The sequence below is a fragment of the Musca autumnalis genome, unplaced genomic scaffold (assembly GCF_047663935.1).
Source record: "Musca autumnalis isolate F117 unplaced genomic scaffold, ASM4766393v1 scaffold_5, whole genome shotgun sequence".
Classification (NCBI taxonomy): domain Eukaryota; kingdom Metazoa; phylum Arthropoda; class Insecta; order Diptera; family Muscidae; genus Musca; species Musca autumnalis.
Genome location: NW_027412088.1, coordinates 210,524,832 through 210,551,778, shown reverse-complemented (window position 1 = coordinate 210,551,778; position 26,947 = coordinate 210,524,832). Strand labels below are relative to the sequence as shown.

The window sequence follows — 26,947 nt, the reverse complement described above, 5'->3', positions numbered from 1 at the left end:
TCGCGGAAAATCAACAAATAATAAAAAAATCTTGAAGTAAATCCAAATTATCCTGTCGCAGAGTCCGTACAAACCCTCAAAAAATAAATTAAAGAAAAATATGAAACCAAATTTATAGAGATTGGGTACATAAATTGCGTATTACAGCAACAACAAAAGAGAAAAACTTATTGTTGGAAAATATTGTTGCAAATATATTTTTTGGTTTGATTTAAAAAATTAGAAAAAAAAACAAGTAAAAAAGTATCAGTCGGCTTTGCCGACAGAGACAGTGTACACGAACGCAGTATTCGGTTCGAGCTCACCAGCCCCTATATATTGTGCCATGGTGGTTTTTTACAACTTTCGGGCTGTTTCCTGAAGAAGTATGGACTTGCCCCTGATAAAACTTTTACTGTCGTAATTGAGGCAGCGAATGCAAGTTGCTTCAACAAAAATCAAAGTGATTCGAGAGCAGGTCTTAAAGTGAATTTATCCAAAATTTTGTGTGGGAGGTACCCGTAGGAGTGGACAAATATAGTCCATCTTCGAACATGATCTATATCTGGTAGATATATTAGGATGTGTAAAGTATGGACCAAATCGATCACTCCCATCAAGAGTTACCGTGCGCACAATTTTTCCGAACATCTTGAACATTTGTGGGGGAGGTATGTACCTGAAGGAGTGGACCGATATATTCGAACTTAAACTAAGTTTGCACAAAATATTACGAAGGCCACATTTTGGACCGAATCGGCAGATCCGTTCGAGAGTTATCTTGCGCTCCAACCACTACACACGTTGTCATAGGGGTTTTTGTACCTTTCAGGCTATGGGACTTGCCCCTGATGAAACTTATACCGTCGTATGAGGGGCAGTGAATATAAGTTCCTACAACAAAAATCAAATCGACTCGAGAGCAGGTCCTAAACTGAACTTTTCCGAAATTTTGTGTGGGAGGTACCCGAAGGAGTGGACCGATTGAGTCCATATTGGAACCTCATTTAAGTTTGGTAGAAATTTCACGATGTGCAAAGTTATCGTGCGCACAAATTTTCCGAACATTTCCGAACTTTTGTGGGGGAGGTACCGGAAGGAGTGGACCGATATAACCCATCATCGAACTTAAACTAAGTTTGGACAAACTATTACGAAAGCCAAATTTTGGACCGAATCGATTGATCCGTTCGAGAGTTATCGTGCGCACCAGCCAGCCAGAAAGGCAGACGGACGGACGGATATTGCTAAATCAACTCCAAATTGTCTGAAACACATTTCGTCCAAACATACTTGGTCTAAAACCATTATTTCTATGAGGCACATTTTGCCCGTATGAAAGTGTATATGAAGAAAAGACAAAATTTTTAAGTTTTCCATAAAAAAAAAATTAAAAATTTTTTTTTAAGCTACATGAAAGATTTTTGGTACATTCTTAAATCTGTTCGAGATACTAATTTTGGTTGTTGCGCACAAAAGTTATGGCGGTTTCAATTCTGATAAAAAGAAAAAAATCTTTAAAAGACTCTAATCATTATATTGAGAAACTCTCTTAATTAGGGGCTCCCTACATACTATATGTTTACTGAGGTCCCATAACTTTAGTGAAAAAGTTGTAAATTTTCGCGGAAATTAGAAAAGCATTCAAAACAATTGGTAGTTTACAACTTGTTCTAATAAAATTCAAGCTGTTTATGCATCTGAAAAATATATAAAAAATATGTACGTAATCTAAACATCGCGAAGATTCAAATGAAACCAAAACTATACAAATCCGTTTAGCGGTTTGCATATTATAGCAAAAAACAAAAAATATATTGGGGAAATTTATAAAATTTTTGTAAGAGAAAATATTTATCAAAATTTATTTTGTGAGTTAGTTGAACAAAATGTAAGAAAAATAGGTCGGAGTTTTTCTTCTATTTTAGTTAAATTTCACGCAATAAATCACATTTTTTATTCTAATCACTTCTTGAAAACACGCTAACATCTAGCAGAAGATATGGATATCTTTCAAATAAATGTTGGGTTCCTTTAAATGGGGTATAATCTTGAAATAAAATTGTATCGGGTAATGTTCATTTTGAAATGCGTGTAAATCGCGAAATCCTCAAAATCACTTGATGCGCATGCGGTTTACCAATACAGCGAATTCTTCTCTTTTAATTTGTACACATTTGTCAGGATTTACTTTGGCCGCTAAGATGTAGCATCGTCTACAGTTTAGTGTGCAAAAAACTGTATAATGCTTATAATTTGCACAAAGTGCATACACTTTTTATGCGCATCCGATTTCACTATCAACCGTGAAAAAATACATCGATCTAAACATATTTCAATAAAATCCATCAAGAACCGTGGATGTAGCATCACACAGTATTTTTTGGATAAATCGGATACAGCTCCCATGCCAATAAATTTTTCAAACCGCTGTTTTCGCACAAACGCGAGTGATGATTCACTTTCTTCATTGAAATGGAAACGATCCACATAAAACGCGAATTAGTCAGCGATATTTTAAAAAACATTTTTCGCAAATTTTTCAATTTTTGCAGTAGCCATTTCCGCCGTTCTAGTAGATGGATTTTTACGATCTGTGATTCATATGATCCGGATCGTCGAAAAACTAAAATATCGCGGGGTACCAGCACACTCAAAACGATATTGTAAATACTGTACCAAAAAAATAGGTTTTTTTAGAAAAAATATCGCACTAAATTTTGGCCTTGGGCAGTAGATTACTCTGCTGCTGTGTGGGCCACATACTCAATATACATATCAGATTATGCGAAATCGCGAGTTCTTTAATCCTATAATTGGTTTTTCGAAATATCCGAATGCGCGTCCCAGTTACATAAAAAATACAAAAAACACCTGAAATCCGGCTTCAAAATGTCAGCATCCATAAAAGGTGGATGCAGTGGAAATTTTGGAAAGTGATACATTAGAGGTGTAATCTTCATTTTGTATTCTCCTACTTTTACTTTGGACAGATGTCCGTCATTTGAATGGTTTAATCAGAAATCGAATACCAATGTAAAAAACCTGTTTAGCTTCAACGTTTTTTTACCTATGTTTTTTCCTTTACGCGGTCGTAACTACCACGTAAATTAAATTTTTTTGCTAAATTTTTGAGCTTTGTACAAAAACATCTAAATTAATCCAGCAATAGTCATAGTTACTGGTAAACTACAATAGTTCGCGTATTATAATTGTGCAAACCTTGGCTTCATGGAAACTAAAAAATTTTGACTTTTCCTCATATACCCTCGGTAGCATAAATGCTGAGGGTATAATAATTGGGAGTTCTCTAACTATTTCGCTAAAATCCCATACAATAACTAATTTATACTGCTAAAACTTCATCAAGAAATATGGTTTACCATCGTGAAAGCTTAGTTGCTTACTGGGATAACTTATGAGGATAGGAAATCAAGAGTGATATTCAAATTACAATCATTAAAGAAATGTGAAAATTAAAAAGCCTATTATTGCCGAATTAGTTAAAATCAGTTGATGCTCATCCGTATTTGGATACAGCGAATCAATCTCTTTCAATATTTATGCATATTTCGATGTTTCTCATTAAATCCGTCGCGTAAAAAAACTAAATTCACGCGGGGTTCACAGGAAATTGAATGAAAATTGTAAATTCTACACGCAAAAAATATATTTTTTAAGAAAATTCACGCACCAAATTTTATTAAAAAAATACCCCCGAAATTCCGGCTTCAAAATGTCAGCATTAATTTTAGGTGGATGCAGTGGATATATCGAAAAATCAAACACTATTATCATATTGCCCATAGAGTATTCTTTGAGTCTTTCTTTAGGCATAGGTCTATGAAATGTAAGGTTAAGCCATAAATTGAAAGGGAACATAAAAAACTTGTTGGCTTCAACTCATTTTTATCCATTGATGCCAATACAGCTTCCACGTAAATTAATTTTCATGGTCGAAATTATGGGATCCCTCCTAAAACACTTCATTTTAAAGAATTACAGTTATACTATATAGAATATGTTAACAGTTCGCCAATTCTGAATGTGTGAAAATCGGATTCATCGATTGTAAAACATTTTTGGTTTTTACCATATGTACACATGGTTGTATGTATCTACAATACATACTAATTCATATGTATTCCTTATCACTAGAAAATTTTCTTATCGGCATAGAAATGGACAAATCGACACATTAGCACATATAACCGAATTGCTTTAAAAAACACAATTTACAGTTTAATATGTGTTTTAGTTACAATATTAGTTCTAAACTTATTTACAACAAAAGTTCTTGAATAGAAAATGGTAAATTTATATGATTTTTACCATAAAATTCAGTATTTTGTATACAAAAAAGTATAACTCTAATATATGTACATATTACTGTTTTAACGAAGAAAGCACAATTGTGTGCAACTGCTTGCTGTTTCCGCGGCATTCAAACCAAAGAATCTCTACACGTGAGACACAATAGCTATTGTAATATTAACCGTTCACACATAATGCAGAGCCCATTCAAAATCCCTTCAATTGTTCTTCATTTCAAGGATTTCGAATAGTTTCAACACTCACTCATCCATGAAATAAACTGATAAAGCATGACTTAAATAACATGAAGAGCAATCGTCGTCAAGAACGTCATGTTATTTCGTTATACCTCGCATTCTCTTAAAACGCCAGTGGCATCGATTAAAAATGTTAAGTATGTTCGATAAAAGTAAAGTGCAGCCGCAGTGATAGCTGCACTCGAAGTGACTGTTACCCAATTGTTTTGACCTCCATAGCGGCTCTTGTTTTGCATTTGATTTCTGTTGTGGATTATTTCTTGCTGATTATACAATTATTTCCTGAAATACTTATCCAGTGGACACACAATATTATCTAATTCATGCTGTCAAAGTAGGGGAACTTGAAATTGTGCTGACAATTTCCAAACTAACGCCATGTTTACATTAGAGTATCTTAAGAGGATTAATTTTACGTATACATAATGAAGCCGATAATTTAAATCCATTGCATTTTAAAAAATCCACTTATATGTAAACGTACTATTATATGTGTATATAGAAGAAATCTGCCTGATTTTAAATCACTCTTACTCAAACCAGTCATTTGTATTGACCACAAAAAAGGCAATGTATAAAGTGTGTCTTCCCTACCATCATCGGATATTTATAGAGCGGGATTAGGCCACAGACAATGAATAATATTTATATTTTCATGCTAGTTCCTCGGACTTGCAAATGAATGCAATCGAATATAAAGTCCAATGTAGCATTTGGCCGTATACTTATCAAATAATTTTAAATAATTAATAATTATTTGAAATATTAATGAAATGATTTTCAAGTTGCATTTATATGTATTGGGAACCTTAGTGGGGCAATGTATTTAAAGGTTTACATTGTACATACACCGTTACATTTTCACAGTAATGTTCTTTGTAAGTGGTGTTGTACATGTTCGGCATTGACGGTACGAAAGAGGATCCACATAACTATCATGCAGCTATTGACGAACTTAATGAGAAATCACCAATCGAATAGGAACAAACTTGTTACTAGACATACCGAACGAAATTGTACATAACATGCAAACACATACATACATTCTTATATTGTCACATCAACAATAGCTGTGCAGCTTTTTATATACCACCTGCACTTATAGATCTTAGCATGTTCAATATTGCACGAATGACGATAGTCCTAATTGGACTTTGTCAATCAAATTAACATTGACTGCGAGTGATTAACCTAATCGAATGCTAAATTCTTTTCAATAATGAATTAACTAATTTAATGGTATTGTCAATCTGATTCAGTAATGAGTATTTACATAATTTCGAATACTCTGATGGCGCCAAATTTGGACATATAACGGACACAAAGGGAGATAGTAGCACCCAATTGTAGAAGAACTATCAGGAATTTGAAACCAGTGGATCTTAGGCAAATGCCAGTGCCATAAGGTGTATTCTACCAATTATTGATCAAATTTGCAGTTGACATTTTTCAATTAATGTGAATAGAGTGTACATACCCTTTTGCTGTAGCTTTTTAGCTCTCGCGAAAAAACACAAAGAAACAGGAACTCAGTGAATTTATTTTTGTTGCCGGTTTGAAGGAAACGTTTTAACGAATTAAAAATAAAAATTTCACCAAATGCCCTTCAGCAATGCTTGAGAGGTATCTTAGACTTGTTGTGATTGAATATTTTTATTATAACACCAGCTACCGCCAATGGTCTCTTTAAGAATAAGCGGGCCTTTAGAACTTTTGTCACTCTGTCGCACGGGATTTTTATATGTTTTGTTAATCGAAAGGAGAAGAGAACCTTACTCGTTCAACGTCTCAAATGGGTTTGTTTGTGACGTTGGCCTCGTAATAGCTATACACTGGCAGTAGATTGTCGTGGCCATGCGATGTCGTTCTCAGGTCTTGGGTTTGCAATAATACCTACGAACTGATTATATTGTGTGTTTTTTTTTTTTTTTTTTGTTTAGGAGAGACAAGCGCACACAGGCATTCTATCGTTGAAGAGACACCAACAACAATGATGGTAGACATGGCTGGAAATGTGTTCCACAGAAAAAGGAACAACAACAGGGCAACATAAATACATACGAATGTATAAAAACACTGACGTTCGGGAAACATTCGTATAGCTAAGCTTTTAGGGAGATAGGGAACAAGTTGCTTTTCTCTACTTTGTTGTTTGATATGTTGTTGTAAAGTCGGGAAATCCTTGCTCAGTGTAAACGAATAAAATGAGAGACCGCCAACATAAATTGAAAAAAGAGAGCATATTCAGAATGTTAAAACTGTAGCCTTGTGAAGCTTTAAGCTTCATCACACACAATAAATTAACGTAGGACAAATTTGTTTTATCACCATGAGATGCCGAGCAATTAGATTTCTTTCTATAAATCGAAGCAACTTTGTGAACGGAAATCTGTTTTCTTTTTACCTCACGTGTGTGCTAAAGCTTTTAATTTTGCTTGCCTTCCATAAATTCCACAGCGTGGCATGCAAAAGCTCAATAGCTATGTTAAACACAAATTTGATTCACAAATACCTGAGATTTTTTTTGTTTAAGAGGAAATTACCTGAAAAAAGAGAGGTAAAAGGAATTAAATTCTTCTGTTAAAAAAGTCTACCAAAAGCATTCAGTTCTACAGCAATTTATTAAGGCTTTTGTTCTAAACATAAACAGAAAGAAAGCGCAACGCTTTCCGTTGCAAGTTCACGATAACTCATGAATGGCAAGTCCGGCCAATTTAACTGCTAATCAGGATTAAAAAAACACAGAGTTGACACTCAGTAAAATACCACTGAGTCTTTTTTAGATTGCAATAAAACATATGGCTTCACTTAATTAATAAATGTTTAAATCGGTCGTAATTTAAAAAAGAGGAACGGAACGGACTATTCAAAAAAAAAAAAATAGTGTAAACAAGCGTTAAGTTTTTATACCCTTCACCATGACATATTTGGAACTAATATGGAATAACTAAATTTCTTCCTGTTAAGAAATTTTAGGTGGATAAGTTTTATGACCACGGGACCCACAGATATGTAAGTTAAGCAATTTTGGTCAGCTAAAAATTCAAAAATAGCTGGGATGCGATTCTCTAATTATGAATGAAAAATTCAAATAAAAGTTGACAACACAGTAGAACTATCGGAAGAATTGTATAACTACTTTTTATTGATCGGTTATTGTCGGTAACTCAACAATGAGTTAGAGAATCGCACTACTGAAATCGGGCGGTATGTCCACAACTTTTGGCGGAAACGTTTTTGATCACGTGTTTGCTAAACTACAGTCAATTTAGGCCGAAAACATAGATAAAGACTAACAATTTTTGTAGAAAATGTATTTTACCTCTGGGAACCCTAAATGCCAAATTATAGCTTATTCGGTCTGTAGCTAAAAACGCCAAAGTCCCATAAATCGGACGGTGCCGTTATATGGGCCATAGCAAAAGATGGATCTATGTGCACAAATGTTGGTAGGTTTGGTCTGAAAATGTATCTAAAACGTCAATATACCTGAAATCCGGCGGTACCTATATATAGGAGCTATACCAAAACGTGGACCGATGTTGCCCATCTTCGAACTTGGCCTGGCTTTCCAAAATTCCAGCGTCCAATCTCGGATATACATAGATCAGCTCAGGATTTTATCCAGATGAAGAATATATACACTTTAAAGGGTCGCAAATGATTATTTCAATGCGTTACAAACAAAAAACAAACTTAATATACCCTCCATTCTATAGTGGAAGAGGGTATAGAAAAACCTGAAACCGATGTGTAACCTTATATGGGGGCTACACCAAAATTTGAACCTATCTTAATATTTTTTAGCTGGAGTATTTCTTATCCGCAGATAAGTCGAAATACCCGCGAGCTATTAAATCAGTATAATGGGGTGGTAATAATACATTGGACCAATATGAACATTTGCACCTAAGTTTTCGATATATCTATGTACATTAGGGTTTTGACTTTTTGATTTTTTTTTTCAAAAATGATTTCCTGTTGCGAGAATGAATGAACTTTTGCCTATTAATGACTAAAATAACTTTTATTTAATTTAAATATTGAATAAGACCACGCAAAATCCAGTTTTAATTGATATGATATATGAAATAAAATTATATATGGTATAAAGTGATGTACAGTTTTTCAAGTAATTGTTTTTGAACCAAGAAAACTAACATTTTTATACCCTATACCACAATGTGGAAAAGGGTATTATAAGTTTGTTTTGGTAAAAATTCATGTAAAACCGCGAAATATTCGTCGGAGACCTCCAATGTGGTATACCAATCTTCATATCTCGACGAGATAAAGCGATTTTGAGATGTGTGTCCGTCCGTCAGTCCGTCCGTCCGTCCGTCTGTCCATTATAAATTGTAAACACGCTCCAGGCCGCAATTATGGACCGATCGTCACGAAATTTTTATGGAGGTCGGGTTCAGATCAGAATAGAGCCCTATTCTTATTGGTGATGATCGTGAAATATTTAGCGGGTGAAATGGACCAAAAACATAATATTTATCCAATTTTCTAGCGGCTCTGTAGGTCTCAATAATAGTCCGATCAACGCGTAATTTTAAATAAGGTAAAAGTATATCACAAAGGAGAAGCTTGCAATTTGAGATGGCGATCGGATAATATTTAGAGGGTTAAATGGACCAAAACTTTTGTGTGAAAATTGTGAAAATTTTTAATATACAGCTTATATCTTAATTCCTGGAAGTGACATTCAGGACAAGTGAGATATACTTGAAAGTGGAACGCCTGACCTTTCAATTGATGCCAATTATGTTGGTGTGCATGATCAGATAACAGAGTTACAGCCTAATATATGCCGTTATTTGTTTGTAGTGTAATAATAAACCCGCTAGAAGTCGCAATTATACATCAATAGTCACGAAATTTTGCACGGGGTAAGAGTATAGGTCGAAAAAGATGCCTACAATTTTGAATCATGATCTGATATTTTTAGCGGGTGAAATGGACCATTACTTTTGTATGAAAAATATAAAAATTTTATTTTTGGTCGATATTTTAATTCCTTGAGGACATATATGTCTCGCAAAGTAGCCTACATATAGATAAAACTACTGACCTTTCCTCTGATGTAAATTGCAATAAAGTGTTTGCTAGATAACGGGCCCACTGCCTAATATGTATATAATGGGTTCTGTGCAAAGAACCACATTTTTATCTCATTCTACTTATTGTCTCTCCAAAAGTTTATGTAACACCACGAAATATTCGTCCAGACCCCTTATTTGGTATGCCGAAAATCATATCTCGACGAGATAAAGCGATTTAGCGATGTGTGTCCGTCCATTAAAAATTGTAAACAAGCTTAAGGCCGCAATTATGGACCGATTGTAACGAATTTTTTAAGGAGGTTGGGTTCGGGCCAGAATAGAAATGATTAGTTTTTGGTGATGATCGTGAAATGTTCAGGGGATGAAATGGACCAAAAACAAAATTTTAACCAATTTTGTAGCGGCTCTGTAGGTCAAAATAATAACCCGCAAAATTTTAAACAAAGTTTGAGTTTGTGATGAAGAAGAAGCGTACAAACCAACGGTAAGATCAGATAATACTTAGCGGGTTAAATGGACTGAAACTTTTGTGTGAAATTGGTCAAAATTTCAATAACGTAGGGGTTAAACAAAGGAAGTAGTAGTACTACATTTTAGTTTGTGTGAACTAAATTTTCCTTTCCTGCTACAAAAATGTCTTTGTCATGCTAGATAACATTTTGTTTTTGGTAATAAGTATTATACATTACATCTCTGATATTTGATAATTAAATTTTCACAATCATTGAAATGAAGTTCCGTGGAGAGCGATTGTCCAGGGATAATGGTATAGGGTATCCCATGGTCGGCTCCGTCCGACTATAGACTTTTCTTACTTGTTCTGCATTAATTTATGAATTATGACTGATAATTGTGATAAAAATGTCGGATTTTTTGTCGAAAATAGTTGGTCGACTTATTAAAGACAAATAGGTTGTACAAATATAAAATTAACCCACGTTGTTCAACAAAAAATAACGGTTTAATTTTTTATTTATACATCATATCTTGTCTTATATAAGTCGACCAACCAATTTTTGCAAAAAATCCGACAATTTTATCGAAAACAATTACTTGACAAACTGTATATAAGTAACGATATATATAGTGAGAAACAAAAGTGTTATGGCATTTTGGTTAGGTCGTTTGGCTCTAAGGCTTGTCATCTGCCTACAGTGACTTCAAAAGATATACAAATTTTCAAATGATTTGAAATTTTCAAATGAAGTTTTTTATCGAATCACCTTATAATGCCGAGCCAACCTGAACTTAATCTGAGACATTACAAATATAATACAAACCTATTAAATAAATCAAGAAACTATATAGATACAAATAAAAATATTTTGGCATTTTACACTCTAATTGTGCGGAGCTAAGGGCCTGTTTCACTATGTCGAAAGAAAATGATTGCGAACGAAAAACACCTAAACTTTGGTTTTCATTGCAATATTGACTTTGTGTTTGCTTTAAAACAAATACAAAATTTAAAAATCATACACGAGTTTAGTTGTTTTTCTTTCGTTTTCATTTTCGTTCGACATAGTGAAACAGGCTGTAAAGTTGTAAAATTTACATTTCCACCAGAATTGGTTGCAATTTTAGTCTTTAACCTTTAAAATACCACAAATAGGGGACCCCAAATAAGGGGCCTATACCAAAAGCTGAACCTATGTTGCCAATAGGAAGAACATAGAATGCCAAAAATGGAAAAGGTAGCCGGAACGTTTAAAATATGTCGGCCACCACCGTCACACGAGCACTATAGTAAACCGAGGGCCTATGTGGTCCATATTGAGCCCCATCCTACCTACTAATGAAATAAACAGTTTTGCAAAATTATTATTTTGATTGTTATTTGCATTTGAAGTTATTTTTAAAGTTTCGCTAAAGTGCTTAAAAAAACTACAAAACATTTTTTGTTTTTAGGTTTTTGCCTTTTTGGGGCGAAGGCCATTATTTGTGAGATTTAATTAATTTAATTAATCGAGCTTTTTATGACCTAAGGAGATTACATTGAAAAATTGATATCTAGCGAAGTCCTACACACACACACATCAACCACTATGCGACGATCGTTTCGTTAGCTGGTTAGGCTAACATCATCAGGCATATTAGATGTTGTTGTTGTTGCTAGACAATTTTTTTGTTTTTTTTTTTGAAAGACCCTCTGAAAAAGGGGTGCTTTTTTAGACCCTTTCTGAAAGAAACTGAAAGAAAGGATGCTTCTTTAGACCCTTTCTGAAAGAAAGGGTGCTTCTTTAGACCCTTTCTGAAAGAAAGGGTGCTTCTTTAGACCCTTTCTGAAAGAAAGGATGCTTCTTTAGACCCTTTCTGAAAGAAAGGATGCTTCTTTAGACCCTTTCTGAAAGAAAGGATGCTTCTTTAGACCCTTTCTGAAAGAAAGGGTGCTTCTTTAGACCCTACAACGAAACTTGAGGTTCTCCTACTATTTATTTTTGGGGGAATATGAAAAGAGGCACAATTTGTGAAAATATTAACTCAAAAGGGAAGTCCTTATGGATAAGGATTACATATTATTACATGTTTCAAAATGACAATGGCCCCATAAGTATGAGTTTCCTTCAAGAAATTCCCGTTTTTTTAAACAGGACAGGTTGCAACTCGATCAAGATCACCCCGTAATGAAACTTTAGAGCTTTTCTGAGCATTTCATGACTTTAGAATTCATAAACAGGACATAACACGCGGAATTTTGACGCTACAGTTGTTGTATTTATAGATGGCCAATTTTTATGGGTTTTACGATCCAGTGTACGTTGGACTTTTTACTATAACTATAAAACCAACTAATATCCTCTTGATGATCTTAAACAAAAATTTAGTTTCACTTTTTTTCAAAAATATCAAGAATTTTTTACACAGCTCCGCGAGGATTCTCCGTTGTAAACTAACTTTTGCGCTAAAAATGGTGGTCTTTTTGTGATTGCGCAAATTTTAATAGTTATTTCCGAAGACAACCTTCGTGGCTATCAAATAAAACCAATTGTTTGTTGTTTTCAATAAGTTATAGTGCTTGTTATCCCTAATACATTTTGGTTTCAACGTTGCGACAGACTGTATATATGTATATGTATATAGATATGTGTGTGTATATTAACAACATAAGACGATATTTGAATTATATTTTTCATGACTATCGAATACTATAAAGAAGATTTGCTATAAAAGTCAGTAAAGGTCTCGGCACATACGATCCGTTGAGTGTCGCGTCACAACAACCACATGAAAACTTCAAGAACAAACTTGACATCATCTTGTGATTGTTGTTTTTAACGCGTTACTCAACTCACAACGGACCGTATATGCCGAGCTCTTAAGAGTCCAGGTCATATTTTTAAAGGAGAGTACACACCCTCATTCAAAACTGGCAGTCAACGTAATTTTAGACAATTTTTTGGCAAATAACTTTGGTTTCGCTAAAATTCGAACGATTTGTATACGAATAGTTTAGAGAAAAAGGCCAACAATATAAACAGTCTATTAATAAAACATTTATTTCTTTCGAGAAGATTTAAATGACATTTTGTATGTTCTCCAGTTCCTGCCAAACACCTGGGGTAGTATCGAACAGAAAGAAGAAACTCTAACAAGAAAAACATGCGACATAAGAGAGCAAAAAATTCACAAATATTACAAATCTTAAAAGAAAATGGCAAAGTTTCATTGGTAAATAAAATAGTGTGTGTTTGTGAGAGAGATATAGAGAGAAAAAGAGAACGATTGTTTAATTGAACATGCAAGATCTACCATAAACAAATACACCAAACATATTAACGAGTAGGAACAACAAGTAAGTCAAATACAAGAAAAGACCATAGAAACAGGCAAAACGTTAAGGGTTAGTAATATATGTACATATGTATGTAGGTCTATTGAGACTCGAAATATAAATTTAAATCTCACTCACACACCAATGAAAATGGCCGGTAACGACGTTCGTATTGTTGAGGCAGTTTGACAGGTCGGCTAAAATGAATTAACATCGAATTTGAAATCAAGATCCAGGTTTTTTAAAGGATTTCTTCGGATCTTGGTGCTGCCATGATGGTGATGGTGGTGCGGTATGTGAATTTCCACTTTTGTTCGGAGATCCATTATACACATGTCAACATAGGATGTGATTTTATTGTGTTTGTTTCAATTGATGCAAGTGGTTGGTTAGGAGTGCGTATTAAAGCAAAGTGCGGCACAGGTTACGATCCGTTTTCGTGTTTATACATAACCATAAACAAACAAAAGAAAAAGAATGACAGTAAAAAATACATATGTATATATTAATGTATGTACATAAATAATTTGCTTAATATTGTGACACTCTGTCCCAAAAAATCAGTAATTAACATAAAAATATGTCGTTAATGTACTACAGTCGATCGTCTTTATAATGAATTAAAAAACACACCTTTTTTTCCATCCATTTTCACCTACTTTAACATCTCTATAACGAACTTCCTATAACGAATACATTTCTATAACTAAGTTTTTTTTAATGCACAAGTGGAAATTCTGGCACAAAATAACCTCTCTATAACGAATTTTTGTCAAAATGGAGAAAACTTTCATCTATGCTCTTTTTTTATTGAAGTTCTCACTAAAAAAGAGAAGAACTGACCATAGTAATGCAAGGCTGGTTTTCTTGTTGTTTGTTTACATTCGGAGGATGATGAAACGGACACAGATGAAAAGTTTTTAAATTGTCCCTATTTCACCAGTTAGAGATATCGTTTAAAATGATCAGGACTTTTGTGAAGTCTCGAAATAATGTCCCTGACCATTGATAAAACAAAGTGGCAAAATCAAAAACAAATGAAAAGCATTTCTTATTATGCTCCCAAATAAAAATTCCATATTTTCATATTACATGAAATCGGGCGGTAACGTTATATGTGGGCTATTCCAAAACATGGACCTATGTCCACTAGTTTTGTTATATAAGTTTATTGACACTTAAAAACCCTAAATGTCTAATTATACCTAAATCCGTCTGAAAATGTAGCTAAAAACGTCAAAATACCGTAAATCGAGGATACCGTTATATGGGGGCAATACCAAAACGGGGACCGATCGAACTTGACCTGCCTGCAAACAAAAGACGCATTTTTCCAAAATTTCAGCGTCCTATCTCCATTTTTGTGGATGCTAAAGTGATTACCACAGACGGACGGACGGAGGGACATGCACAGATGACTCAGAATTTTACCCTGATCAAGAATATATATATACTTTATAAGGTCGCAAATGAGTATTTCAATGCGTTACAAACGGAAAAACAAACTTAATATACCCTCCATACTATGGTGGAGGGTATAAAAAAGAAACAGACAATCGCACTTATTATATCTCTTTCCAATCCTCATGACCCGGAGATTGAGAATAATGGGTGAACACACGATCCAATCTCAAAAACATTATGCCGAACCGAGCCAACAAGTCAGCTTTTTCTTGCCAAGTTTCTTAATTGGTTTCAGCGAGAATGAATTCTGCACCATAAAAATTACATACTCTCTCTCTCTCTCTTCTCAATGTTTATATTTTGGGTATAAAGGATAATGAAAATTAAAAAAAGAATATTTTTATTTTCTTTGCATACAACACATCTGCTCTGTAGTGCGATTCTGTAACTATTTTTTTGAGCTACCGAGAAAAATCGGTAAAATAAAAATGCTTATAATTTCGGTAATTAACGATATGTTTCGGTAAGTTAGCGATCAATAAAAAGTAGTTGTAAAGTTCTACCGACAGCAAACGTGTTGTCAACATTAATTTAAACTTTTCATTGATAATTTTGTGTTTTAATTTTACCGATTTTTGTCGGTAACTCAAAAAATGAGTTAGAAAATCGCACTTCTGTTCCAGAACCTTATATATAGACATCGTATTCTGCATATTTGCATATTTTTTTAATAAAAAAGATACGAAGATTCTGATTATTATGTTATTATGTTATTAGCCGAAAATCGTCATAAAAGTCGGAAAAAATCATCAAAAAAATTTCAAAGTGTCCTAAATTAAGATTGTTGGCCGTTTAACTTCGCCTTTTTAGCAGATTATTATGCTATTGAAACCCCTTACCATAGTGTGGTGTAGGATATAAAAATATGGTTATATGTATATTGTAATACCATTTTTTATTATTAACCTATTAAAATAAAATAAAAATAAAATTTGTTTAATTGTCAAATATTTTATTTAAAATTCAATATTTTCTTTGTCTTAATTTGTTGCATTAGTCTGTTTTTAACACAAAGGGAAAACATCGATGTCGATTTTTTTATGCGGCACTCCCCTAAAAGTGTTTATTTTGGATAGATTTTAAGATTGTCGAAGTTTGAGCACTATTGGAATATGTTAACACATGTCACTGGGCCCTCGAAATAATGAAAATCTCGAATTTTTGGCTATTTGACGACTTCAGCGAATTATATCTGTGAAACGGTTAAAACTATTTGCCCGTGTTATGCCTTAAATTAAATACTATTCTTAATATTTCTTGCCGAACAACAAAATACGTAAATATTATTGAATTCGAGATAATAAAGCCAATGTCCCGAAAACGCCTTAGGGTGAGGTGAACATGGAGTATATTGCGAAAAAAAAAGTTTTACAGTGTTTTTTTATACCCTCCACCATAGGATGGGGGTATATTAAGTTTGTCACTACGTTTGTAACTACTCGAAATAATAACTGTAGACCCCACAAACTATATATATTCTTGATCAGCGTGCAATTCTACATCGATATAGTCATGTCCGTCCGTCTGTCCGTCTGTGGAAATCACTCTAGCGTCCGAACGGATTGACGTAGGTGGATGAAATTTTGGGAAAATCTATTATTTGTACGTAGGACTTTTGGTATTGAAAGTGGGCTATGTAGATCCACGCTTTCGTATAGCCCCCATACAAAATGACGCGTGACGCGTCGTCGTTTTAAGGAATTTTTAAGATTTTTGTCCCATTTTTCCACCGAATTGGTTGTAATTTTGTATTTTGTGTCTCCAGAGGCCAAAAAACATTCCTACCAAAGTTGGTTTATATAGTTCCACGTTTTGGTATAGCCCCCATATAACGCCCCATATAAAGTACGCGTCATTTTAATATATTTTGAATGTATTAGTTCCATTTGACAACAGAATCGGTTGCAACTTTGTATTTTGTGTTTCCAGAGGCTAAGAAACATTTCTACCATAAAATGTTTATATAGGTCCACGTTTTGATATAGCCCCCATAGGACGATATCTCCCGATTTTCGGTATTTTGAAGGTTTTGGCCACATTAATCCACCGAAATGGCTGAAATTTGGTATTTAGTCTTCCTTGGGGATATAAAACTCCCCCCCCCCCCCCCCCCCACACCATAAATTTGTAGGTATAGGTCCGCGCCATCGTATAGCCCCCATAGAACGGTAAGTTCCGATTTTCAGTATTTTGAAGGTTGTGGCCACATTAATCCACCGAAATGGCTGAAATTTGTGGTGGAGGGTATAAAAAGTTCGGCCCGACCGAACTTAACGCTTTTCCCACTTGTTTTTAAAATGCTTTGCTGTCTGTTTAGTTCAAATCTAGTAACTTATTTTCCACAGTTGCAGTTGACCAATCGAACTAAAACTTTCCACACTTTTCAGACTTGGATGACAATACATGAATATGAAACCAAAACCAATATGGGTAAATTTTTTCTTAGAGCCCCCATATAGCGGTACCGCCCGATTAAAAGTATTTTAAGGATTCTGTCTTCATTTTTAGGCCGAATTGGCTATAACTTGGCATTTGGGGTTCCCAATGGTACAGAAACTTCCTCAACAAAAATGTTGTACTCAGGTCAAGGTTTTGGTATAGCCCCTATATAACGGTACAACGGAGACTGACATAATGTGGTTTTGGAGCCATCTGGGTAAAGATGACTACTTGGTGATGAACTCGACTCCTTGCTCTGCTATGTCGTTCACAACTTTACACCTCCTGGTAATTGATGTTCTGTGGCCAAGTTCCAGGATCTTTTTCAAGAAATTTGGAGTTAATTCTTAATCTCTTGAACTACGTAAGTAAGTATCCCCTGAATGACGTCTGGAAGATTTTTTCTAGGAATTTCGGCAGTTGTTCTTTTGTTAGTTTGGTTTTTTTCCATCTTCTTCGGCTTGCTATGTTAAGATTTTTGTCGCATTTGACTATTTACGGTGGTTTGAACTATCAGATCAAACAATGCCAGGCCAACAAGTTCAGGACTAAGATACCATAGATGATTTATCATTTTGTTATTTCCTTTATCTGATATTTGTTTTGTATTTCAATAAATCTTCAATGCGGTTTAGGTCCAATTTTGGACCTAAAAAATATTTCTGAATTTCGTTTTCACAATTTTTCGTATTAAACTCAACCTATTGATTATGTTTACCCAATACATCCTATATTATATCTATATAAACATTATCTTGTTCATTACACGTTTTGTAAAATCAATAACCCACACTCTCATTTATAACACTCAGTTGTTGTCGTTTGATACAAAATAAATAAACAAAATAACCTGCGTACAGAAGCTCTCGACCTAACATCTGCTCAAGCTTGTAAGACCCTATTATTCTAGGCATTCGTACACTGCTAGGCCTTGTTTCTCCCCTGAGCTACTGTCAGTTGCAGGAACGCGCAGGAGTTCTTCTTTACCCCCATACCAGATGATACCAGAACAGCAAACCGTTCTTTCTGCTCGGTTTTGGAATAACTGGTAATAGTTTTCCATGCAAGTGCACGCAAATAGCCTTGTTTTGGGGTATCTTAACCCTTACTTGAAGTTGCTGCGATTATTTTTCACTGTTAATTCTCCTGAATAAACGGATAAAGCTTCTATTTGTTGGGGTCCTCTCCGAGAACTTCTACTGTAGCTAAACGTTCCTATAGGACACCTGGACCCCTGTCCAGCAGCAATTACAATTTCATGTTTAGGTGATCTTGATGAATTATATTTATATATTTTCGGGACAGATGGTTCTTCAAATTCTACGAAGCGTTTAGCATCAAAACAAGACCTAGACCTCATTGAATTATCAGAAAAAGGAAATAACAAAATGATAAATAACCTGTGGTATCTTGCTCTGAACTTGTTGGCTTGGCATTATTTGATCCGACAGTGCAAAAAACCGTAAATGGCGACAAAAATCTTAACAAAGCGAAGATGGAAACTTCTCCGGAAATATTCGACCCAAACTTACAAAAGAACAAAAGGTCTACCAGTCGTAATTAAAAGTGGGACTTCTTCTTGCTCAAGAGATTTAACATTAACTCCGAGTCGATCTCACCACAGATTAGAACCAATTAATTACAAAGGACGAACAACTAAAACAATGCGTTCTCCAAGTATTCTGCATTTTTGCATATTTTTGGCATATTTTTTGCATATAGTTTGCATATTTTTGATATGACCCCAAATATCGAAAAATTGACCCTTAATACGCCTAGATCCAAAAAAAAAACATGCAATAAACCGATGGCTATTTATATCTAATATTTTTTTATTTTTACTGTACTTCAGACTTCACTTTTACAATTTTTTCTAAGTCATGATGTGACGAATTGTGGGTAGTTGTGTTAACACCACACTCTGGCGTTACGAGTGGAGGCCATACCGCGCTGACTGCAATGAATTTTATTTAATAAATTTAATTGTATTAAAAAATTTAAATATATATTTATTCGTGTTGCTCATCTGCTGCGAGATAAAACCAAAACAAAAGCGCCGAGTGTGGCAGCAGATACATATGACAGTATACAGCAGCCAGCCAACAACGTCTGTGAAGCATAGAAAAACAAAAAGGGCAACCGGCGCCACAATAACAGCCATTTGGTCTGATGCGTTCAGCACAAAAAATATCAAATAACAACACACAGATATACAACAACACAGACACACGTATGCGAATACGCATGTTTGTAGGAGACGTAAAAATCATAAACACACCGTCATACAAATGGAGTTGTAGATACAAAATATAGAACTTGTTTGTGTGAATCAGGGACAGGGATACAAATAATGGGAAAGAGAGAGAAATATACACAATTAAATTTTTTTGAGAGTTGCAATTGTAAATGTACTTCACGGTGATTGTAGTTATTAATGGAATCACAAATTCGACATGTATCCACATCATCATAGTGAGCCATCTACCAAGACACACAAACATACACACAATTGTTCGGTAACATACAATATTGCGAACTTGTTAATTTTTTGCCATAACCACATTAGAATAAAAATTAATTTGTTGTACAATAATTATACCGATTTCTATATGGAACTAACTATAACTATGAACTATATGGAACTATCTAGTTCACTTCGCAGTCCCACATTATTTGTATGAACAAACTGCGTATACGTAATATCACACGTTAGATTTTATGACGTTAACCATACGATCTACCGATGTCATAAAAACATGACAAAAAATTAAATCGGTTACGTTACATATGCGTATACATGATGTGATGATATTAATATTTGTCACTCATACGACCTCATATGCGAAGAATGCATATCAGAAATGTCATACAAAATACTTGATGCCAAACAAGTATGTATTTAAATGCCAAGTGTAATTGATTCAAAACCACTTTTTTTTGCGTGAATAAATGTTTTAGACGTTCTATTGTAAGGACAATTAACTATCTACTTAATATGCAAGTAAATAAAGTTTATCATCCGATTATACCATACGACATTGGACAAAATGCATTTAAAGTTTAATTTCTCTTTTAAACCGTAGGAGGCTTTGGTGTATAACTTAAACAAAACAGAAAACAACAGAAATATTACAAATATATTCACATCTATGCATCTTATTTTCAAATCGCCATCATTTACAATTAAAAGTATCTGAAATTAAACATACATATCTATGCATCTTATTTTCAAATCGCCATCATTTACAATTAAAAGTATCTGAAATTAAACATACATATGTATGTATAAATGTGTAAATGAGTAATGTGAACTATGTTAAGTTTAACAGCTCCATGAACTTCAGAATGAATGTAAATATAATAAGCATACCCCCATTATTATAAGTTTTCTTTTGTTATATTTTGGATTTACCGAACAGATTTATAGCGTTCCGGTGAACTTAAAGTTAAAAGTGATGATTAGCATTAACTTTCAATGTAAAAATTATATTTTTAATGCCTCCAAATTGGTTTATTTTGCGTTTTCAAATCCATCAGATAGTAAAAGAACACATATAATAATGGTCCATAGACTAATAAAAGTATGGACAGAGAACTTGTAATGTGCTTTTTTTCTCTAGGTGTCGCCCCTTGCATATATGCGTAGACTTTTCACTCGATTGCAATTTTCGAATACAATTTTTAGGGGCAAATTGCATAACTTTCTTGCATATTTTAATATTAGGATATACATCTGACCAAAGACTGCCCACATATTGTCTTTTATCAGGACAAATAGTTTAAAAATGTATAGTTTTTTTCATTTCGGTTCAGATATAGGTATAGCTTTCATATATGTGTTTCAACCGATTTTATATTTAAGGCGCGCTAAGGTCACAATTTGCATCCGATCGCTTTAACATTTGATATGGTAAATCATGTTCCATTTAGAATCACGTCCGGAAATTTTGGTTCTGATCGGTTCAGGTATATAGATAGATATATATATATATATATATATATATATATATATATATATATATATATATATATATATATATATATATATATATATATATATATATATATATAGAAAATTATTCAGGTCTGCCCTGATGTACGAAATATAAATCCTCGGAAATGGCTGGACCGAATTTGATAAAACATTGAATGTAGTTTCTTAGGTCTTAGAATTGATCGTAAGTTAGTTTTTATACCGAAAAATTGAGGTGGCGGGGACCTCCCTCACAACGGGTTTTAGCCTAACGCGAAATCTCAGAGATTATATATTATACATACTGATATACAATACAATAGTAATTGTGACCTCCATCATTAATTGATGATTTGGAAGTAGAATACCGCGATCGCGTCCGATTTTTAACTACTTTATAATTACAGGTTAAGATTTTTAAATTTAGTAGGTGTTTGTAGTCATAGTTACTAAATTAAGAGATCTTGAACATAAAAGATTTCAATGCTTTGTATAACTCGATTAAGATAACTATCAAATTTGGCGACTTGTGTCATGTTGACAAGTCCCACTCCCAGCAAAGCCCAATACTTAAAAAATATCCAAATTCTTAAGTGTCACGCTATTTGTAAGTGTTTTTCTGTAAGTTTACGGATCCATACGGGGATAAAATTTTCTACACATATACACCTTTTTCAGATGTAATTCGAATTATTTTAATTGTAATTCGAGAATTCTATTTGTAATTCGTAACATTTTATTTGTAATTCGAGAATTCCATTTGTAATTCGAAATATTCCATTTGAAATTTGAATTTTTTCATTTGAAATTCGAATTATTCCATTTGTAATTCGAATGATTTCATGTGTAATTTCAAATAAAATAATTCGAATTACAAATGGAATAATTCGAATTTCAAATGGAATAATTCGAATTACAAATGGAATAATTCGAATTACAAATAGAATAATTCGAATTACAAATGAAATGTTACGAATTACAACTAAAATGTTTCGAATTACATCTGAAAAAGGTGTAGTACTCACTATTACCTTCTACCACATATATATAGTTTCGCGAATACATCGCAATACCGAGAGTTCTATTCCAAAAACCATATAAACTACACAAAAAATACACCACAAGTCTACATCAAATATTCCTTACCAAATCTAATTTTTTTAATTCTTAATCAGAATATTAATTTACATGCCTTTACACGTGCTATCCATTAAAAAACAGTTTATTATGTTATCGGTTTTTAATTGTCGAGCGAAACAAATTTGTTCTTCGTTTGATAGATTTTTATAAAATTTTACAATGTAAGATGCAATATCTTTGACAGCCCGGTATGTGGTCATGAAGCGTTGCCAGGTTGAAATGATTTTGTTTCCAAGTGGCTCAAAGTGTTAAGAATCTAATCCCGTTACTATTTTATCCAAATATATGACTTCAAAAATAGACTATTTGCCTCAGAAACCTGCCATTGGGCCTATAGTGGTTTGTTTGAATGAATTGCTCTCATATGCAAACGAACTATGTACTGAACTAGTTCACTAGATTTAACAGCTTTATACCATACAATTGTTCTGTTCCAAAACTGCAAGAATCTACTATTTTTTACTATTTTTTTTTTTCGATAACATAAAGGAAAAGTTGTTATCGTAGTAAAAATGAGTAGATTCTTGAAGATTCTGGAACAGGCATAATATTAGCACTAAGTGTTTGATTGTACTTTATCGATCTTTAAAATCATACTGATCCGACAGATCGATTCTTAAATTATACGTGTATCAATGTTTGGATTATAAAAAATTGCGATTATGAAGAAATTATATGACGAGCAACAATTATTTTGCAATCCAAGTACAGTCATCGCTTTATCGCTCTATACACTTTTCTTCATATATGTATGTAAGTAGGTATGTATAGAACGAGTATAGAATTGGAAGAACTATAGCCACCAAATGTCCATGGCCAGTACGATTAAAGACATAGTGACATAATTCAAAACAAACAAGTTCTGATCACATTTTTGAAATCCGCAATGTTCTAATATGTGTGTATGTGTGACACATTACACATTCCCAAATAGAAAAAAAAAAAACAGTTAATGCCCTAGGGCACGGCGAATGACTACATAGTTGAGTGTTTGGCTAGCTGGCCGACAGACTGACTGACTGACGAATTCATATAGGAACCTTTCACAGCCGTATAATTGAATTTAAAAATCGTTGAAAAAGAGCTGCGAACGGAAAGGAGTGTAGATATATGAAATGATTTAAAACGGAAACTCCCAAACACACCTTGTTGCAAACACAAACACGAGGGTGGGGTCCACATGAAACCGCATTAAAATTGTAAATAGAAACATACAAATAAAATGATAGAAGCGAACGTTTCCCATCCTGCATGTACTGGCACAAGTCTTCAAAGGCGTAACAAAGAAAAAAGGAAAATTTGGCGATTAGCAAAATGAATTGAGCCAAATGAGACAGGCGGGAATATTTGTATACCAGATGACTCACTCACCTTCATCTTCGCCCATGTCATCATCATTCATGTCATTGAATTCCACTAATTCAGCCTTACGGCAGGAGTTTTGTGGTAAAGAACCGTTCTCTTTGGCCGGTGACGACAGTGTTGCCTTTGTATTGCAATTGGTATTAGTGAAATGTTTGGGATTCGTAGCATCACCGTTAGAATTAATTGAACTCGTTTTAGAGTGGTGCGTTGTTGTAGACTTTTGTGACTCTGCCGTTGCTGGTTTGGATGCTGTCTGTCCTTTCTCAGCCCCTTGGGTAGTCAACTCATCCTTCTGCTGCTCCTCTTCTGCTTGTTTTGCCTCTTCCTTGTTGCAATTTTGTTGCTCACTGGCGGTATTTCCTTCATTCTGTTCCCCAGCTGCTGTTGTGGTTCCGTTAACGCCGGTTGTCGAACCTTCTTTGTTCTTTAGCTCTTGACTCGTATTACAACCCATTTTCGACAGCGGCGACTTTCTTCGTATCTTCTTAAATTTTACAATTTCATACACGCACACACCCAACTAATATGAAATGCTTTTTGTTTTCAAAAGAAAACACGGAGGGATTAATTGTCGAGAGTCTTAAAATATCCAAGAACACTTTTTAAGGCCGTTTAAATTTTCGGTAGTTAATTTTTTTTGTTCCAAATATTTAATGTTTCCTCTTATTGTTAATTCATATTGGTGATGGTAGTGGTGTTGTTATTTATCAGTCGAATATTATCTATATTTCGCCAAGGCAACGTTTGCACATAAAACTGTTTAATCAATTCTATTTTGTTTGTTTTCGCAATTACTGGCGACACGACACGCAATTTCATCAAAAGCTATGCACAACGTTCAGAAACCGCTCCAAAGTGATTTTTAAAAATTGCATCTGTGTTTATACTGAATAATAGTTCTTTTCTTCGACAAATCTTGTCCGGTTATGTTTTGTGTTGGTCTTTCAGCCGAAATTGTAAAAGGAAAAACGTCTGCTGCTATACTCTACTTGGTAAAGTCTAAAAATAAACTAACTCTGTGTGCGGAAATTTCCCGCAGGATAACCTTATACTCTCTCATGAACGCACACACACACAGAATAGCAAAATGTACACACAGCCACTAACACTTTAAATAGTTGGTCGGTCGAACGTATAACAAACTTTCTCATCACAACAAAGCATAGAAGATAATAATAAAAGAGAGCAAAATATTTCTCTTATTTCCGGTGTATTGGGTGTACAAATGAAAAGCAACAGAACCATTTTCCACTTCAAAACAGTGTGTAAGAAATGGAGTTGATTCACAGTCACATCAAAAGAATATTTATATGTATAGACATCGTACAGAATTCAACTGAAGCAATATAGTATGTCACATATTACTATGATAGATACTGTGCAGGGCACTTGATTTTTTTTTCTTCTTGTGAGTCATTACGAAATATAAGAGAGTTGAAATATTTTAGCCAACATTTTAAAAACAGGAACTCAAGGTTAATAATGACATGCACGAACACGACGCCCTTTTACGCATCCCAATTTGAACATTGTTAAATGTTGAATCTGTGTATTAAGAGCACTCCTTAGAAAATCATGTAGAGTTGAATGTTTGTTTCACACACAATTATAGTATTGTACCGAATTTATGCGTACTGTGAGTAAGTGGATGTACTCAATAGTCAATAAAAGATGGCTGACTTCCGTATCGTCAATTGCTTTGTGTTGTTTAAACTTCGTGTGAATATTTCAGTTGCACACTCATACATTGTTTCCGAAAATGCAACTAAATGTATCATAAATAAAAATGATACATGTTTGATTTTTACCTGCGTTAAAAATGCGTATTTTTGGCGTTTTGAAACATGTAGCTTCGCAGTTGTTAAGTACAACGGCGTAAAGAAACATAATACTTCACAGATTTTCAGTGATTTGTAAAGGAAAGGACGATACGGAAGTCAGCCGATATTTCTGAAACATTTATTTTGTTATGTTCTTTCTTTATTCATATACAGTATCGAACAAAACTTTTGCAACTGACACATACAATTTAGTTTTAGCCCTATAATATTTGTAAAAAACAACTTTTTGTTCAGTTTTTCAGCATTAAAATGTTCTTCATACTCCGAAGAAAACACCCACAATTAGTTTTTGTACCTTATAGCAGTGGTCCACTTTTAATAGCGTACTTAAAAGAAATATCCCATATTTTAGCAAGACAAAACAATTGCAACTCACTTCGTCGCTATATAAATAAGGCGCAAAATTATGACTTTTTACATTATTTTTCTGTCACATCCAGATTTTTATTAGTTAAGGGTCTCTTGAAGGCTGAATACATCAATTTATAAAGCTAGAAAAGTTACATAATGATTAGGAATAGAATAGTTTAATCTAATTTTAATTTGGCACTTGATAAGTTTGGAAAAGGCCATGGCAGAACTACCAGGTAGTGGTATCACACCAGCTGATCGAATATGAAAAGTCAAATCCCTTTATAAAATATTTTTGTTGTAATTTCCCCAACAACATAAAGAAAGTTTTGACATAACATATTCAAAATTTTACGATTCCACTACCTGGGTAATTGTGCCATGGAAAAGGCGTAGGAAATCGTATAACAGGAGAATATAATCTAGAATTATTTTTAAAAATAGCTTATAGTTGAATACGAAGCCCATACAAAATAAATTAACTGCATTTTTTCACGTTTTTGAGTGATTTAGTATGCTGAAGTCCATAAATCGAGGGCCTACTGTGAATAACGGTCCCATGCCGGGTCCATTTATGGAGGTTTCTTAAAACGACAGAAGTGAAAAATGGTAGTTTTGTATCGGAATAAACCTTAAAAAATATTACGATTATATAAAAACACTTAGACTGTAATATATATATTTATATTATAATATATATATATATATATATATGTATATATATATATATATATATATATTATATTATGCAAATGTTTTGTCCGATACTGTACACAATTACTTTATACGCATACGACACATTATTAGCCTCAGAGCTTTAAAGGCATTATTGAGAGTTCAAAGCTGTGTAAAAAAATGTAGTTAGGATTCATATGATTTAAACAGCAGTGGAAGCTATTTAAAGATTCTTGGTCCAGCATTACTGATTCAATGCTTTGATATTCCTCCTTTATTTTGAAGAAAATGCAAAGCTTTCATAATCT

The 26,947-nt window shown here is 33.8% G+C and overlaps 1 protein-coding gene across 2 annotated transcripts in view; it reads right to left on the bottom strand.

Moving 5' to 3' along the window:
• Window positions 1-25,452, bottom strand: part of igl (IQ calmodulin-binding domain containing protein igloo) — a 76,333-nt gene extending 50,881 nt beyond the window's left edge. Inside the window, exon 1 of one of the 2 annotated variants that reach the window (XM_073955064.1) lies at window positions 23,779-25,452. In XM_073955064.1, coding sequence (XP_073811165.1) covers window positions 23,779-24,226 — 448 coding nt within the window. In that variant the 5' untranslated portion in view covers window positions 24,227-25,452. Of the gene's footprint in view, window positions 1-6,027; window positions 6,574-23,778 lie in introns of those variants that run through there. The other variant, XM_073955066.1, reaches the window with a different exon arrangement.
• Between the last annotated feature and the right edge of the window lie 1,495 nt (window positions 25,453-26,947).